This window comes from Colius striatus, chromosome 4 (assembly GCF_028858725.1).
Source record: "Colius striatus isolate bColStr4 chromosome 4, bColStr4.1.hap1, whole genome shotgun sequence".
Lineage (NCBI taxonomy): Eukaryota > Metazoa > Chordata > Aves > Coliiformes > Coliidae > Colius > Colius striatus.
Genome location: NC_084762.1, coordinates 6,058,335 through 6,076,156, shown reverse-complemented (window position 1 = coordinate 6,076,156; position 17,822 = coordinate 6,058,335). Strand labels below are relative to the sequence as shown.

The following is a 17,822-nucleotide window of genomic DNA, read 5'->3' as shown; positions in this document are numbered from 1 at the left end:
AATTGGCCCTTGAGGTGCTGCAGGAGGTGTGCATCTGACAGGAAATATTTACCATAACACTACTTCTTGGTTGTATAATAGCATTTCTAAGTGCTGTGCAACACTTGTGGCATCCTGATTTTTTTGCCCTTCTCAAAGCAGAAGGGGAAGGAGAGACAACGTGGCGGCGGCAGCGACGTTAACACGAGTCTTGCTCTAATTCTCTTGTTTGCCTTCAACAGAGCCCCGTTGAACTGTAGGTGGTCTTCGGTCCCTTTCTTCCCTCTCCCTACTGATGATTTACTTCTGTGCTTTTGAGAGTATTTATGATGTTTCTTTTATTGTTCCTCGTCCATTTGGCTGCATTTTGTGCTGCAGTTTGTGTAATCCTCCATTTCTTACCCCCTTGAGTGTGAAATGTACCAGTCATCTTAATACATACAAAACCACAGTGGAGTCTAAAATATGGATAACCTCAAACTGGAAGAACAGTGTGCCTGGAACTTCTTAATGCTATTGCAGGCATTAACCCCAAATAATCCCCCACTTCCCTTTGTTGTTTAGTTTTGGGTTTTTTAAGGCTTTTTCTACCTGTAATGAAATTAATGATGTTACTGTCTTCCTTTCAAATACTATGTTCAGAGTGTTGTGCAGACATTAGGTAATCGATGTTTCACCTTCAGAAAGGACGAGTATTTGTCATTTTGATTGCCAGTACCCATCTTGACACTCAGTTTGCTTCTTGTTGTTATAAACCAAACTGGGACTGGTGGTGGGTGAGGGGAGCGTGGGAGTGTGGGGGCTTTCAAAGAACCAGCCAACTTGTGTCTCCCTGGCAGCTGGGTAATGACCAGGGTAGAGACTCATGTTAGGAGATAGCTGGAGGTGCTCCAGGAAATGAAAGCAAATGTAACCATAGGGAAAGATATAGTCAGTGGTAAAATGTGATCTGCTGAAGGGATTAAGCTAAGGAAACAGCGGTGTGTGCTGCCTAGCAGGGGGCACACGAGACAGGGATGGTCCTGCTCCAGTACCTGGATGACTGGAGCTGTCCAGGTGACATGACCCACGTGTGCCCAGCCTGGCAGCACATTTGACATGATCTGCCTGCAGCTTTCCTAACCCTGCTCCTGTGTTTCCCTTTTCCCACCTCCTCTGCTGCCTGGCACACGTGGACCTCAGGAGGCTGCGAGCTCGACCTGGCCTGCTTCGTCCAGCTGATCAACGAGATGGGGGGGATGCAGCAAGTGACTGACCCCAAGAAATGGAACAAGCTGGCAGACATGCTACGCATCCCCAAAACTGCACAGGACAGGCTGGCCAAGCTGCAAGAAGCCTATTGCCAGTACTTGCTCTCCTACGATTCCCTCTCCCCCGAGGAGCACAAGAAACTGGAGAAGGAGGTCTTGCTGGAAAAGGAGATCTTGGAGAAGAGGAAAGGACCTTTGGAGGGACATTTGGAGAATGCCTACAAGTTCCATTCCTTGCCCCGGTTCGAGCCCAAGAACGGGCTCATCAACGGCGTGGTTCACAAAAACGGCTTCCGCAACAAGTTAAAAGAGGTCGACGTGCCCCTGAAGACGGGCAGGCGGCGGCTCTTCGCTCAGGAAAAGGAGACCACGAGGGAGGACGAGGAGGAGGAGGAGGGAGTCCTCAGCGACTTACACAAGTGTGTATACAAGGTAATGCGGCGGGCTCTGCCCGCGGTGCTGTGCAGAACTGAGTGCTGCAGGCGGCCGGCTGGCACCTGGGTGCAAACCAGATGCGTTCTGCCACCCGCTCCCAAGGCAGCCTTGCTGGCTTTATGGTGACCTGCCCTGCTGGCCTGAGACCTCTGGAAAGGCTGCAAGGCAATTTGTTTGGTCTTAAGGAGATGCTCTGGGCTCAGCTCCCCCCATCTCCTCACGTGAGGTTCCCTAAATGGCTCTGCCCAGCTCTCCTTGCAGACACGGAGTTTTCGTTTTCCTTTTCCAGTGACATTTCATGTTCTGCTTTCTCATTCCTGCTCCTTCCAAGTCTCTCGCTGAGCGCAGCAGTGCTCCGGCTCAAAACTCACATCACTACAAAATACTACTACATTTAGAAAGGGCAAATTGAAATGCAAACACTGTTTTCATCCACGGTGCCAGATTGTGCTCAGCACTCACAGTCACGTGGGCTCTTAGTCCTCCACGTATCAAGCACATCCATTTAGGAAGGAATGCTGACTCTTTTCACTGTGTTTTATTTGGCAGTCTGTGACTCTGGAGCAGGACTTGGCACCACAACTCACAGTGCAGTTTGGAGTTGTATTGAGTTGTGTAGCCGTGCTCTGAGAGAAATATAGTGTTGAGTGTCTGTGCCCAGGGAAGGAATAGGCTGTTCTTCCCCTTCCAATCTCCCTTCCATCACCAGGAAATGAAGCCAGATAGCCCAAAGTGGCTTATTGTTAAGCTGTTTAGGGACTTTGTGAGCTCATGACTTGAGCTTTAAAAGCTTGCTTCAGGTTTCTTTTGCAGCCTGTTATGATTTGTCAGCCCAAAAATTCTCTTACTCGGGGACTCTGGCCTCAATCCCACCTTTGAAAAGCAATCTCTTTGCCATGCTGCTGCTGGAGAGAAGCTTATCTAATGACAGCAGGGTTTGTGAATGGTGAAGTGTCACTTCTGGGCTCGATATCCTGTGCTTAATGATGTTAAATGAAAAAAATGGATGCAACTTAGCGCTGACAGCTGTAAGAACAACCTCACCCTCAGTGGGGAAATGCCACCTTCTTTTCCAGTGCAAGCCCTGAGAGCAAGTTTAGAAGACGGGAAAATAACACAAAAAGCAAGATTGAGATCTGTGAGAGGTATCCTAATCAGAGAATAATATAAAAGGCAAGCTAGCAGAGCACAGCCAGTAGAACCAGCCTGAGTCTGCTGAGCCCCAGGCCCTTACCCCAAAAGGCTGAGAGCTCCCAGCTTGCTGCCGCTGCCCAAACCCCACGGGCAGTGCTGACAGCATCGGGCCCTGTATGAGTCCAGCAACACCCATTAGAAATACTGTTGTTCTGAGCATAGAGGCTGTTAGTTTGCCTGTTTGATCCCAAGGGGAAGAAAATGGGAGGAAGCAGATCTGTGGTGGCTTTCTGGAAAGATCCCTGACCTGGTCAGTGTGAGTGCAGAGAGAGGCACGTAGCCTCATGTTCACAGCCCTGGGGGAAAGCAAGGACTGATGCCTGAGAACTGGTGGAGTGAGCCTCAAGGTGTAGAAATCAGGAATGATGCCACAGTGCACCAGAGTAACCCCCAAGGCTTGTAAAATAGCTGTGGTTCATCAGTAGGACGTGAAGCTGACAGATTGAAGCAGAGGGTACTTCATAGCATTTTGTGAAACAAGCCTTTTCATCCTTTTTCTGGACTGATAACACCCTCCTGGGCACGTGCCTGTGGAGGAGGGGAGGGTTCTTTACCTACCAACGTGTTTCTGAGACGATCTGAAATGCGCTTCACGGAAGGTGTCCTCGTGCTCCAGTTTCCATAGGTGATGGGACTGTAGTTGTTCCTTTCCAATTGAAAATAAAAAGCCCCACACACAAACCAAACAGAAACAACAAGCCCCCACCCCTTTGATAAAACACCCAGGTCAATAGATGGAGGACTGGAGGAGAACATCACAACCATATGATTGTTTGGACAAGATGATCTCTAAAGGTCCCTTCCAACCCCTGTCATTCTGTGTTATGGCTCTAGTCCAGTGTAGGCCATAAAAATCTGTGCTTCAGACCATAGAGAGGCCATGCATTTAGGATTTCACGTGGCAGTGTCTGCAGTCAGCATGTGCTTGAGCTGCTTTTAGAAAGAGACATCCAGTCTTCAAGGAGCTTTTACCACCGTAGTGCACCTCAGGTTAGAGTAAATCTCCTTTGTGTTTGGCTGACTTCCTTCCAGGGCTCCCAAGTAACTTTCAGTGCTGCTCCTTTCCAGGCTGTAGAGCCTGCCCTGCTTTCACATGTGCTGCAGGCTGCTGCTCTTGCTTGCTTTACTCCTAAATGGATGGCTTTTCTCTCCAGCTGCTGAAATGCAGTCATTTGTAAGTCCTTGAAGTAAACCACTGTTATCAGAGAAGGATCTGCTGCAAGATTCCCCCCCCCCCAGCTTTAGCTCTGGGAGTATCTTAATAGTCTGTAGTGGAGCTGCCTGAAAACAGCATTTGTTCCCATGCAGAACAAACTAAAGGGCTTAACAGACCCAGGAGAGGGGCACACAGAGGAAATCAACACAAGTGTTGCCAACCCTCACATGCAGCTGCCCCAGAAATCCCACGCTGAGCTCTCTTCAGCTGGGAACGTGGTGCTTTTGGACTCTGCTTAACAGGAGTCCCTCCTTCACACCTCTGACTCTTGTGAAATCTCAGTTTTTCTGCTCATGTGTATGGTTGCTTTAAACTTTTTTTAACATTAGTGGTCTTGCAGTGACCTTCTCTGTGCCTCTGCCCCAGGCTTTGGTGGTGGTGATGCTCTGGCTTGGCTCTCATGACCGACACAGGTGCTGTGGAGAAGAATCACGAGGGGAAAGAAAATGTTGTTCCTTAAACCTCCCTCTGTTGTATTGTCACAGCAGTGGGGGCTCTGCTCAGTTACCCAAAGCTTCCAGGATAGTTGTTGAACTGCTGAGGTATTTTTAAGGGCATTGTAAAGAGTATTTGACTCTTCAGCAATTCGTTTGCTGTTCTGGGGAAGATGCTCCCATTACAGTGTTTGAAGTTGTTGGCTTTAGAAAACTTTACAGGATCCTTCAGATTAAAAAAAATCAACCAAACAACAAAAACCACCAACAAAATGCCCTTAACCATTTAATTTCTGTTACAACTTTCAGGAGACCAAAAAGGCAACACGTTCTTGATAGAGAAGAAATGGGTATTTGTAGTTTTAAATGGGTGAGGTGATCAGGTTTTTCCAGTGTCTTTCCTTGCTTGCTGCATCTCTGAAAAAGCTGGAAGGAAACCACCATTAATCTTGGAAACTGAGTCCTCCTTGAAAAAGATGAGAGGAAGCTGCTGCAGAGTGTGTGTTGGTGCAGTCTGTGCTGAAGGGTGAGGGCTCAGGGTGTTACAAGAGGATTTGTTGTAAAAGGCTCCCTCAAGAAATGATTCCTGAGGGCCTTAGAAGATGAAGGAAGTAACTTATTATGTCACAGAGCATCCAATTCTGAAGCTTATTGGAATCTAGCAAACTTTTTGTTTGTTACAGCTAATTATGCTGCATTTGATTAAAAAAAGTGACAATGTTACAACTGTAGGAGCAGGGCAAAGTGACAGACTTGGCCTCTGGGGGAAAAGCTGCTCCTGTAGTTGCTTGTAGGTTACTCTTGGGTATAGTTCTTAAACTGAACACCAGGAAAGACTGAGGTGGTTTGGTTTTAATGTTTCATCATTGAAAAAGTGAAGAGGTAATTGTCCAAGTAGTAAAACATTTGTTTATGTGATTAAGTCTGTGGTTGCTCAGATGGGCAACCAGGAGACATGATGGGAGTTAGAGGAGACAGGATAGATCAGGTGTGCAGTGATGCTTGTCTCTGCCAGCAGTGGAACGGCCAGAGCAGTTCGTGTGGTGCCTGACAGCTCTCAGGGCTCTCAGCTTGCAGGATGTTTCACAGAATCCCAGAATGGTGGGGGTTGGAAGGGACCTGCAGAGCTCATCCAGCCCAAGCCCTGCTAAAGCAGGTTCCCCTTGAGCAGGGGGCACAGGAACGTGTCCAGGTGGGTTTGGAAACCTCCCGAGAAGGAGCCTCCACACCCTTTCTCGACAGCCTTGGCCAAGGCTCCCTCACCTCAGCACCAAAGGAGTTTCTCCTCATGTTCAGTGTATGTGTGAGAGCAGAGCTCCAGAAACATGGGTATAGCTCAAGCAGGAAACCAAGTCAGATCCTCCTCTTGTACAGCTCCTGCAGCAGTGCCAAGAAAGAGTCACTCATTTGGCAACTGTACTGTGTTTTTATTTGTCTCAGCCTTGTCATCAAGTCCTGGTTCCTTGCATCTGAACTGCTTCTACTGAATTGAGCATAACTAGTTCCTGTAAGCTGGTGATTCCACTAATCTTGGGAAACTACTTTTTGTGACCCCCCTTCCATCACATACAATACTAGTTGGATGCTGAACATGCCTTTGAATTTCCCAAGTCTCCTTCAGCTGTTCCTCTGTATGTAAAGAGTGTAGCCACGTGGCCCTTGGATCCCCTGTCACATCTGATGGTAAAACACAGGTAGGGTTGCCCTCAGGGTCCTTTGCAACCTGTCATAGAAAGCTGGGCCGTGTCCATCTTGCTGTCTTTATCAAACATCGAGCAGTGTGCTGAGCAAAGTGGTGTATGGCCTTCAGGGAACACTCAGTTGGCCTTTGAGATGGTTTGGTGATTCAGTGTGGTTAAATCTCTGTATCTTACAAGGTATTCTCCCTCAGATAAGAAATGAGCTTTAGACCCACCCACATGCATTCTGGAGACATTGTTCTCTTTCCCCCTGTTGTGATCTGGGGTTGCACATGTGAGGAAAAGAGTGAGGCTGAGGGGAATGGAGGCACTTTTTGTTAAACATGCACTTTTCATGTTGTTTTCTTTTTCCACAGGGTAGGTCTGTTTCTTTAACAACCTTCTACCGAACGGCAAGAAACATCATGAACATGTGCTTCACCAAGGAGCCTACGGTAGCTGAAGTAGAGGTGAGGCCAGCACCAGGGGTGGAAAACGTTTCTGTTTGAGGGCTGAGGATGGGGGTTCAGAATAGTTGATGTTCAGGCATTGCCATAAGCAGTTTAAGGCTGTCTAGAGCATAAAAGGTAAAATAGACATGGTATTGATTCCTCCTTTAAATTGCTATGCGACCTGATCTAGGTGAACCTGCTTCTGCAGGGGGGTTGGACTGGATCATCTCTAAAGGTCCCTTCCAACCCCTACCATTCTATGAATCATAGAAATGTTGATGAACTGAGGGACAAAAAGAAAACCTGAATGTGCTGAAGCACATTATTGTTACTCTAAAGTAACAATTTACTGTTATTACTCGAAAGTAACCTAATTTATAGTTACTGTAAAGTATTTGCTGGTGGAAAAGGACCATGGCGGGAGGGAGTTGGTTGGCAGCAGCTGAACGTGAGCCAGCAGCATGCCCAGGTGGCCAAGGCCAAGGGCATCCTGGCTTGTATCAGAAGCAGTGTGGCCAGCAGGACCAGGGCAGGGATTGTCCCCCTGTGCTGGGCCCTGGTGAGGCTGCAGCTCAAGTGCTGAGTTCAGTGTCCTTCTGCCAGAAGCACACTGAGGGGTGGAGCGTGGCTAGAGCTGGGCACCAGAGCTGGAGAAGGATCTAGGGCACAAGTCTGTTAGGCAGCAGCTGAGGGAACTGGGGGTATTCAGCCTGGAGGAGGCTGCAGGGAGACACAATCACTCTCTGCAACTACCTGACAGGAGTTTGTAGTGAGGTGTAGGGATTGGCATCTGCTCCCCAGTAATGAATGACACGACAAGACGAAATGGCCTCAAGTTGCCCCAGGGGAGATTTAGATTGGAGCTGAAGAAGAACTTTTTCCATGAGAGGGTTGTCAGACACTGTCCCAGGCTGCCCAGGGAGGTGGTGGAGTCCCCATCCCTACAGATGCTGAGAAGCCATGGAGCTGAGGTGCTGAGGGACATGGCTCAGTGGTGGCTGTGGCAGCGTGAGGTGAGTGGTTGGACTCGATGATCTTAAAGGTCTTTTCCAACCAAACAAATCCATGACTCTATGATACTCTTATTTTTAAGCAGTGCTTTAATGTTGCATTACACAGAGGTCATGCAAGCCCTGCAGATCTCTGGAGTTTGCATTTTGAGTTAGAAATGCATTACTGCTTTCTCTCCCCACAGCAAGAATACTGGCGGATAGTGGAACAGAAAGACTGCCACGTAGCAGTGCATTGTGGAAAAGTAGATACCAACACCCACGGGAGTGGCTTTCCTGTGGGAAAGTCAGAACCATTCTCAAGGTAAGATCACCACATCCCCTCGTTTTGTTGCCTCCTGGCAGAGGCCCGTGGTGCTGAGCAGAGGTGGGGGGTGAGGCCGGCGGGGCAGGTGGGCAGCGGGAGCACTGACACGTGTCTGCCTCTCTGTCACTCCCCCAACAGGCATGGGTGGAACCTCACAGTCCTTCCTAATAATACAGGATCCATCCTGCGACACCTTGGTGCTGTGCCTGGTAAGGAAGTCTCTGTGAATGTCCTCTGAACGTGGTGGGGTAGTCACCAAAGTCTTCACCCTTCTTTCTGGCCCCTGTTTGCCGGCTGACAGCAGACAGGCGGTTGTGTGTAGCAGGTGGTATCTAAAGGAACCAGGGCAGGCATGCAGATAGTTAATGACTAGTTGAGACGTGGGAGGAACCAACTGTACCTGCTGTATCCCTTTCTGTTGTTGCCAGTACATGGGTGTTCTCCTTTGGTGCCAGAGTGGTGAAGGACGGAGCTGTGCCTCTTCCTCCCTTGCACACCTTGTTCTGTAGCTTAAAACTTAAGGGTCAGCTTGTGGGTAGAACATGATTTTCAGCTGCAGTGCCCTCTCAAACTGTGTTTTAATTAGAAACTGCAGTAACTCAAAACTCATTTGCAATCTCTCTTTGTTTCAGGAGTGACAATTCCTTGGCTAAATATTGGCATGGTCTTTTCTACCTCATGCTGGTCTCGAGACCAAAATCACCTTCCATACATTGACTACTTACACACTGGTGCTGATTGCATTTGGTAGGTATTCCTCTTTTGTTTTCCTCACATTCCCTGCCATGGCTGCCTGGAGGCTGGTGTTGCCAGCAGCTTGTGTACTACCTTTTGCATGAATGAATTTCAGCTAGAAGGTCCAGCATATGTGGTTAGAGGTTGAATGGGGAAATGTAACAGCCTCACCAGGAGGAAAAGTTTCATTTGATCTATCTTTTCACATCAATCTTCCCTTTAATCTCTTCTGAGACATCTGGCAATTTTGCTTGACATAGGGTTTAACCTGTGGAAAGTTTTCATGATGTGGAAGCCAAGTGACAGTCAAGGTAGGCTTTCCTCAGGCTGGCACAGAGATGCTTGGCAAGCTGGTTCTGTAGTGCCACCTGTGCAGTGATTGAATCCAGGCTGTCACTAAGTAGGCACTGCTTCCTTTGTGGTGGCCAGTGACAGGACAAGGGGTAACAGGCACAAGCTGGGACACAAAAAGTTCCACTTAAACACAAGGAGAAACTCCTTTGGTGCTGAGGCGAGGGAGCCCTGGCCCAGGCTGCCCAGGGAGAGTGTGGAGGCTCCTTTCTCTGGAGGTTTCCAAACCCACCTGGACATGTTCCTGTGCCCCCTGCTCGAGAGGAACCTGCTTTAGCAGGGCTTGGGCTGGATGAGCTTTGGAGGGCCCTTCCAACCCCCACCATTCTGGGGTCCTGTGACGCTAACTTTCAATATGATGCCACACATCATTCAGGTGCCCCAGTGTGGACATCACCAGTTAGTTGCCATCTCCATTTCATATTTTTTAGACACATCATGCAAATAGACTTAACACTTGGCTTATAAATGATTTTGAACATGGTGAATCCTTCCTGGATTCACTGCATAGATGTTGCTGTGGATAATGATGAGTTAGATGGCAGTGGAAGTACAACAGCTGAGGGAGGGATTAGGTGAAGCATGTGCTTCTGATATTGGCATTAGTACCCAATCTCACTCTCATCAGTGAGAACAATGGATAAGCAATATGACTGTGTTTCTCCACCAGGGAAAATGCAATAAATGGAGAGGAAAAGTTGTTTCAGTGGTGCCCCCCTGCAAAGGGGAGAAGCTGGTTCCCTTTCAGCAGTTCCTCTCTTCAACTCTGAACTTCAGAGCCTTTGGCTCTTTGGTGTGACAGGAGAAGGGCCAGCAGGGTCCCCTTTGCATCCAGAAGTCCCCATGGTGGCAGTGACAGTGTCAGCTGATCCTCACTCAGTTGCAAAGCGTGTACTTCGGCCATTGCCTTTAACTCCTAGTTTCTGAGCTGCTGCTGCTGCCAGAGGTGCTAACCCAACTGTCACTGGGAAAGCACGTGGGCCCAGAAAAAAGGATTTGAAATCTTGCAGGAAACCATTAAAGCAGGAGCTCCTCCCTCTGAATATACAGAAATGTTCTGTATGTGACCATACCAAGGAGTAAAAGTAAATGCTGGATGATGTGACAGACCTGGGAGTTTGTCACTCTCTGTCCTGGACGTGTCTTGGCTCCTCAGTCTCATCTGTGAATTGGGAATCTTTTGTAATAATATGCTACCAGGACAAATTGTTCAGCAAGCTACATTGTCCTCAGCCTTAGGAGAGTCTGTTTCTCTCTGCAACGTTCATCTGGTCTTGAATGACAGCAAATTCCAAGCAGAAGGTTTTCTAGAACCTCCTAATTAAGTTTTGAGAGTGCTCTTCATACTGAACGTGTCAAAACAGGTGCCTTTGGGACTGAACAGGCTTGCATACAGCCAGAGTTTCAGGAAAGGATACTCTGTGTGTTTTTCCAAGCCAAGAAGAGTACAATGAAAGAAGTCATTTGCTTTTTCTTGATGGGCTGGCTTACACATGAAAGCGTGTGGCTTCAGGAGTGTTTGTGATGATTGCCACGCTGAAACATTGACAGTAAGCAGGAGCAAAACTCCTTTGTCTGTAAAAGCTACTCTTCAGCGGGCTGAAATGTCAGGCTGGTATTCATTATTAATTCATTTCAACTTTTAATATTGCAATAAAATACTCAACTTTATTGAGAAGAGGAATTTAATAACCGCAGGTCTGGCGCAGGATCTGGAGTAGCCCTGATGGCATTGCCTCCAGTGGCTGCCTCAGGGATACCAAACCTCTCCTCTGGCTTGCAAAGTCTACCCAGCATCCAGAAATCATCTTTTCCAAGGAGGGGAATCCCTGCGCTACTGAAATCAGTGGTGCTCAGGTCACTGTCTCATCTCTCAGGTTTTACCTCCTGAAGAGCAAAGGAGGGAGAACTCCATTGTCATGCAGGGCAGAGGTCAGTGACCTAACCTTTTTATTCTGGAGGGATCCTCAGTGCCCATTAAAAGAGAAGAAAATCATGTTCTGCCCAAGACACTCAGAAGTCTCTGTTGGCTCCTTGCTTCCCATTTTTATGGGTACATCAGGAATTGCAAATGAGTGCAGCTGCAGCATGTGCTGCAGAGGATCTCCATTCCCCTCAGTCCTGCCAGTGCTCAGATGGTCCCACGCTCTTCTGTGCTGCCTCTCCTCACAGCATCCTTCCTGGGGCCTGTCCTGGGAGAGGGTGCGTGCTCGAATCTTCTGTCTGTCCAGCTCTGTTTTCTGACTCTGAAGAGTGGGGTCAGCCATGTTCTGGGTTTGAATTTAAAGTATTTTCATCAGCATTTAACATTTGCCATTACAGTGTAACTAGAGTAATAAGCTATGCAGGTGGAGCTGTTCTCTGGTAGCACAGGTACTGCTCAGCATTTGATACACAGCCTGCGTTTAAAATTGCTGTTGGGACCTGATCCCTGTCAAGATGAAGTTCTTCCACTTCTCTGTAAGCCCAGGATTTCTTAGCAAGGTCCTGATCATTGCCAGTGTATGTAGGGAGGCAGCTGATGGGCAACCAGCTCATTAGAGCCTTTCTGGTGGCTACAGTTAGCAGTGTGAGTGGGTGTTGTCATCTCTTCTGCAGCTCAGCCTGCAGAGCAACAAAGGCAAATGAAAGTCACCATCAGGACAGTGAACAGTAACGAGATGTTCAGCCTCCTATGGGCTCATCAGGCAGGAGATAACAACCTGAGTCCACATTAGTGCAAATCTCCTCCCAAGGTCTGTAAGGGCAGCAGCACACTTCAGGAAATCAGTGGTGAATGACTGGAAAACAGCACCTTTCCCCCAAAGCCTTTCCAGATTATTCTCCTCTTTTGTTGCCAAGCTTGCCAAAGTGGCTCTGTGTGTGTGTGTGTCTGGTGCAAATGGGCTCCAGGCTGAGATCTCATTGCTTAAAGTGAACTGGTAAGTGATGGTACATTTGGAGACGCTTTCTACTTGCTTAAACGTAACAAATGCAAAGAAAGTAATGTCACAGATAAAGCAAAGCCTGGCAGCAACTCCAGGCAGGTTTGGGAATCCCAGGGCTTGCACCTGACACCTTGACAGTAAAGGGGATTTCTGGTTTCGTGGTTTGTTTACAAGCAGAAAACGCTGCTAAAGGAGAAGGTCCTTTGGTTGATGCACAGGTAATAAACATTTATGGTAAAGGCAACAGAAGATACATTGGTGCTCACAAGATGCAGGCTTCTGCCCATAATTAGCTCTTTTGGGGCTATTAAAATGAACATCATTCTACTGCAGATCTCCTCTGATTGTACAGCTTTCACATTTCACGTTTGGGGACTCGGTGTCCTTTGGCATTTAGTGAACACCATCTGACTGAGGCTACAGCTTCCCATGAATCCTCAGTGTTCTACCGAGAAGAACACAGTGGGAAGGCCTGTGTTCAAGTTCTTCCTTTTAATCAACATCCTGCTCTGTGTTGTTGCATAGCTCTGGACCGTTATTTACTCCCCAGTAAACCTTTCTCTTTTCCCCTGACAAAACAACAGGTATTGCATTCCTGCTGCGGAGGAGAACAAACTTGATGATGTGGTACATACCCTGCTGCAAGCCAACGGCACGCCAGGGCTGGAAATGCTTGAAAGTAATGTGATGGTAGGTGAACACCAGGAGAAAAGGTGTTGTCATTGGAGAAGCAGAAGGCCGGTTCGTTGGGGATTCACGTTGGTTTTGTCTCTTTGGAAGCTGTTGTTAGAATTTGGCTACTTTCTGCTTGCAGCATTTACCCACGTGGTGCCTTTCTAGTAAGGCTCACATGTGAAAAACATTGGAAGCACAAAGAAGTGTGAGAGTGCAATAGATGCCCGTTGTTACCACTGCCCATAAGGCGTTTAACCTCACACAGGGAGTGTTTTGTAATCAACTGATCTGCCAGGGTTGACATCGTGGGTTTGAGAAGCCTTGCGCTTCAAGGGATCGCAGAGTGTTTGGCTCCCTTGTTTGTTTCATGGGTGAGAATTCCTGGTTTGTGCCTTTTAAGTATAAATCTGGGAGTCCACAACAAAAACCCTCCAAACCCTCCTTCCTCAGAGATGTTAACATGGGTGAAATAGATGTTAATGATCTAGATGTTAAATGCAGGGAGATCTAGATGGAAAAGGGAAGGGCTGAAAACAGAAGGGGCCTGCCTTACTTGCTGCAGTAGCTGATAATGTCATTTTGAGGCTTTCTGTTTGGTTATTTCTGAGATTGTTTGGCAAGGGAAGGTTTAAATCGTTGGTTTCAATTCTGTAATTCCCCCTCCAAACACTGAGCTTCGTTCAGCACATGCAGAAGGGAAGAGAAAAAGCAAACAGAGCTGAGCTGTCTGCAGAGCAAAGCTTCTCCCCACAAGTAGCATGTGGCAGCACCCAGCAAGGAAGGGGGAAACTGACTGGAAAAGAAAGTTCTGATTCCTTTTCCTTTTTGCTTTTATGTCTTTCTAGATCTCCCCAGAAGTCTTGTGTAAGGAGGGGATCAGGGTGCACCGTACTGTACAGCAGAGCGGGCAGTTTGTGGTGTGTTTTCCGGGATCCTTTGTGTCTAAAGTGTGTTGTGGCTACAGTGTTTCCGAAACCGTGCACTTTGCTACCACCCAGTGGACAAGCATGGGCTTTAAAACAGCCAAGGTAAGTTGAGAGAAGGAGTTAAAATGGATGGATGATGGATGGATGGATGGATTCACGGCCCTGCCTACCTAAAATGCCAGCAAGCCAGCCATTCCAGGATTGATAGCACGCAAGACTAGTGGCAGCCACGTCTGCTTTTGTGGACTATCAAATACTAAAAACAAAGGGAAAAGTTGTGCAAGGCATGAGATGATGCAGTGTGTTCAGAAAAGCAACTGAGTCAATAATTGACAGCTAAAACCTTGTGTATGCTTGAGACGTTGAGAAGACTGTTACGCCTGCAGACCGGTTTGTGAGGAAGGTTGTCAGAAGTCCTTTCAGAGCTAATGATAATAGATTGCATTCTGCTTACTTCTGTGGGTTTAAGTGATGTTTTCTAGAACCATTAGAATCTCAGGTGCAGATCTCTGGATAACTGTGCTGCTTAGCTTCTATGATAGGCAGAGTCAGTTAATACTCACAGCTCCATTGCTTGTCTGTCTCTCATTCAGGAAAAGCTGTTGACCAGGGCAATTTCAAGTTAAATCAACTGGTTCACTGACCAGCCCGTCTGATACTAAGATGTAAATAAAAAACCCCTTCTCCTCCTTCCCTTTTCACACAACTAACCGAGGCAGGTTGCCTGCAGAAACAAGCAGGTGACTTGTCATCATGGCTACATGGCTGTGTCCTTGGATAAAGAATATATGTCCCTAACTGTGCTTTCAGCCTCCTCGGTACACTACAGGTTGCAGATGCTATTTTGGGAGGGTTTTATACCTAAGCCACTAGTTAAATTATCATTTACAGCTTCATACCAAGTGGTTGGTAGGTAATTAAATGTAGGATGTCCACAGTTAGGCGTTGGTTCCTTGGGGTTAATGGAACTCTTCCAGCCTGGTTATACTATAACTGTATGTCAGCTTAGTTTGAAATAAAAGGTTCTTTTATTACAGATTTCTTTTGGGGGAAGGTAGGAATTGTAAATGTGTGTAGGTAAGGAATGAGAATCCTGAGCTAACCTTTTTTATCTGAAGGTACATATTGGTGTGAACTCCTTGTGCTGTATTTATTGCTCTACGAACACTTGTTTAATATTATGGGAATGCCACTCCTGTAAGAGACAGAAATCACTATGCAGCAATTAAAAAGCTCTTCTTGGTGCCTCAAATTCCAAAGAACAGTTTCTTTGTGCTAATTTTTAAGAGCTTTTGCCCTGGGTAAATGTAAGCTGACTGAAAATCCTGGCAAACTCCAATGTGTAATCACCTACCTTGGGTTCCTTCACTTGTCCAGGGCACTTTGCCATTATCAAAGGCTGACCAGGATTGGGCTTTTCAGAGGTGATGTTTGTGTAATGAGCAAGATTCCCCTTTTGAACTTGGTGAACTCTCTGACAGACAACTGTACCTTCCTGCCTGTTACCTGTCTCTGTCTTCCTGCCTGTCTCTCCCTTCTCCGCAGCAATATTGACAGGTTTTCACTTGTTTGATACATTCACTTTGTTTTCACTCTGTGATATTGTGACCTGATATTTTTTTATAGCGACTCTGTTTGTAAGGCTAAACAATGTTGTTTCATTTCTGTATGGAATTGACTGCTCAATCTCCTTTAATATATGGACCAATGAAATTCTGCATCTGAAATGGCATTGGTTTGAGTTGGTTAGGAGCTGGGATAACTGTAGGAACACAAGAGCGTGTGTAAAGCCCGTGTAAAAGGACAGACAGGTCTCATCTAAACCCTACCAGGTTACTGGCTTTTAAACAACACCCTTAAGAGCTCTTAAACATTGAAACTAAGGATGAGGAGAAGGTTTACAGGTGTAGTGGAAGAGTCTGTGTTCAGAATGGCAAGAGGGTAACTCCATGTCCTTGAATAAGCAAAGTCAGTAAAACTCACTTAGGAGACGTGAAGACAGTGTGTTGGAGGAAATGAATGCACTGGTGTCGAGGTTTGGAAAGGAGCAGGAATGTCTGGTTTTGAAGGAGGGCTTTAGGGGGGTATAGGGCCTACCAGAAACTTGGTGGAAAGAAGAGACTCAGCTGGTACTGTAACATAAGAAGAAGTAGTACATAGGAAAGGTGGAGTTTAGTCATGCAGCTGAGCAGCACTGCTGCACACAGAAGGCAGCTCGTGGTCAGATAAGCCAGGTTTCACTCTGCTACCAGCCACAGAATCTCTGTGCACTGATCTTCCCATCCCAGACAGGACAAGCACAGTTTTAGCCCTGTGCTCCAGCCTGCAGCCAACACGCTGGACTTTACGCCGAGTTTTAGTTTGGGTGAGGAATGTGCCCTTAAAACACCGCACAATCACCACTCCTTAGCTCCTGTCAGAGCTGCCTTGGCCTGAGCAGACAAGGCTGCTTTCAGAAGAAACCAGACGGGAAGAGGCACTGCAGAAGTGCCCTTGATGTGCTCCTAGTCCTGCCCACAGTACCAGGGCGAAGGTCTCTGAGGGGAAGGCATCAGCCTTACCCACACACGGCCCGTGTGTGTTCAGGGCCTCAGCACCTGCCACAGCCTGGGTCACACCGAGGGAGGGGAGAGAATGTTCCAAGGATGGGGCTTAGGATGATGACAGGAAATGCTGGTGGCCTCCCCACAACTAGGGCCTTGCTTGTGTTGGGGTGTCGTGCCAGAAGCGAAATGGCTCGTCAGAAAATCCGCCCGAGGAGAAGAAACCGCCCTCTCCTTTCCCAGCAACGGTGGAGCCCAGGTCAAAACAACATGACGAAGGAGCTGTGTTGTGATGATGAGAAGAGATGAAGAACCTCGAGAGAACTGTAAAAAGCAAGCAAAATCCCCATTACTGTGGTGTTTCATTTCAAAAGCCAGCCTTGCCAAAAAGCAAGGAAGCTTGTTAAATTGAGGCTGCAGAAGGAAGGGGTTTGAGTGTTTGCAGCAGAGGAATTGTTTAAAGATGCTGTATTAGAGCCTCAGGACATGTGCACGTTGCCTAGCAAAAAGAAACTAAATCAGAAGGCAAACCTCCAGTTAACCTGGCACGGCAAAACACCAGGAGAAAGGCGTCTGTCTGAAATGGGACCAAAAATGCCTTTTGGGTCCAGAAGATGAAAACGCAAATGGAACGATCCCTGTAGAAAGACATGTGTAAATACACACAAATGCAGACCAAGAAGGGATTTCAAAGAGCAACTTCCTAAAGGCCAGAAGGAAAAAGAAATGTGGAAAAGAACCAGAGCAGGGAAATCAACGTGGCTTTGGCAGCAAGGTGATGGCCCCCTTGAAACTTTTGAAAGGGTGTTTGGGCAAAGGAGATCAGGTGGATAGAGTTTGTGAGTGTTCCTGGAAGGCACCTGGCAAGGCTCTTAAATTAACCTGCCATGGGTTGAGAGGGAAAGTTCATGCACATGAACTGATTCAAAGAGAAGTGGAGGATGGGAACACCCCTCTGTATCATGGAGGGAGGTCTCTGTGCTCCTCAGGAGTTCGCAGAGACCCATACAGTTCAACGTATCCATAAATGACCTGGGAAAGGAACAGCAAAACTAGTCCTCTGCACTGAGGATATTAATGGCAATGACAGGAACAGTTAAAGCTATGAAGTGTTACATGATTCTGAGGGAGAAGATGGTAGATGAAGTTCAGTAAATGTTAACTTGAAAAGAATAGTCCCAGTTTGACCGACATAGCAAGATGATGATTAAAGATGACTCTCTGGCTTTGTTTGTGCTGAGCAGGTGTTTGGTGGGGTCATCTCTAGCCAAACTGACACCTTCACATTGTGCTTCAGTGTTAAGTCAGTCAGTAGGAAACAAAACAGACCTCTTCAGACACTGGGAAAACTCCAGACTTTTCCCAACTGCAGAGTGGGTCTACATAGGAATTACCAAATGGGTTCGAGCCACCACAGCCCCTCAGTTGGTGTTGCGTTTGGTTTTGGTGTTTGAGTTCTGTTCTGTGGTGGTGTTCACCTAAAGCACATGCAGAAAGTCTTCTTTCTTGGCCCTTTCAGTGGGAAGACCCAGTTCAGCAAAGCATTTGGGCACATGGTTCCCCACTGAGAGGACTGATGTATAATCAGCATTTCTTTTGGTGTGAAGGCAGTGATCGAGACAAACGGGGAACAGAAACACTTTGATTTGGACTATAGGAAGCTTTTCCTTTTGGTTGTTTTAATGGGCTGCCCTTTGCTACATTGAGCT

At 47.2% G+C, this 17,822-nt stretch overlaps 1 protein-coding gene across 3 annotated transcripts in view; it reads left to right on the top strand.

Moving 5' to 3' along the window:
* JARID2 (jumonji and AT-rich interaction domain containing 2) overlaps positions 1–17,822 on the top strand; it is a 209,921-nt gene that overhangs the window by 184,743 nt on the left and 7,356 nt on the right. For all 3 annotated transcript variants that reach the window (XM_061994455.1, XM_061994456.1, XM_061994457.1), the window contains 7 exons: positions 1,162–1,661; positions 6,565–6,657; positions 7,835–7,953; positions 8,095–8,165; positions 8,589–8,703; positions 12,554–12,659; positions 13,490–13,672. In XM_061994455.1, the coding sequence (XP_061850439.1) occupies positions 1,162–1,661; positions 6,565–6,657; positions 7,835–7,953; positions 8,095–8,165; positions 8,589–8,703; positions 12,554–12,659; positions 13,490–13,672 (1,187 nt within the window). The remainder of the gene's footprint in view (positions 1–1,161; positions 1,662–6,564; positions 6,658–7,834; positions 7,954–8,094; positions 8,166–8,588; positions 8,704–12,553; positions 12,660–13,489; positions 13,673–17,822) is intronic.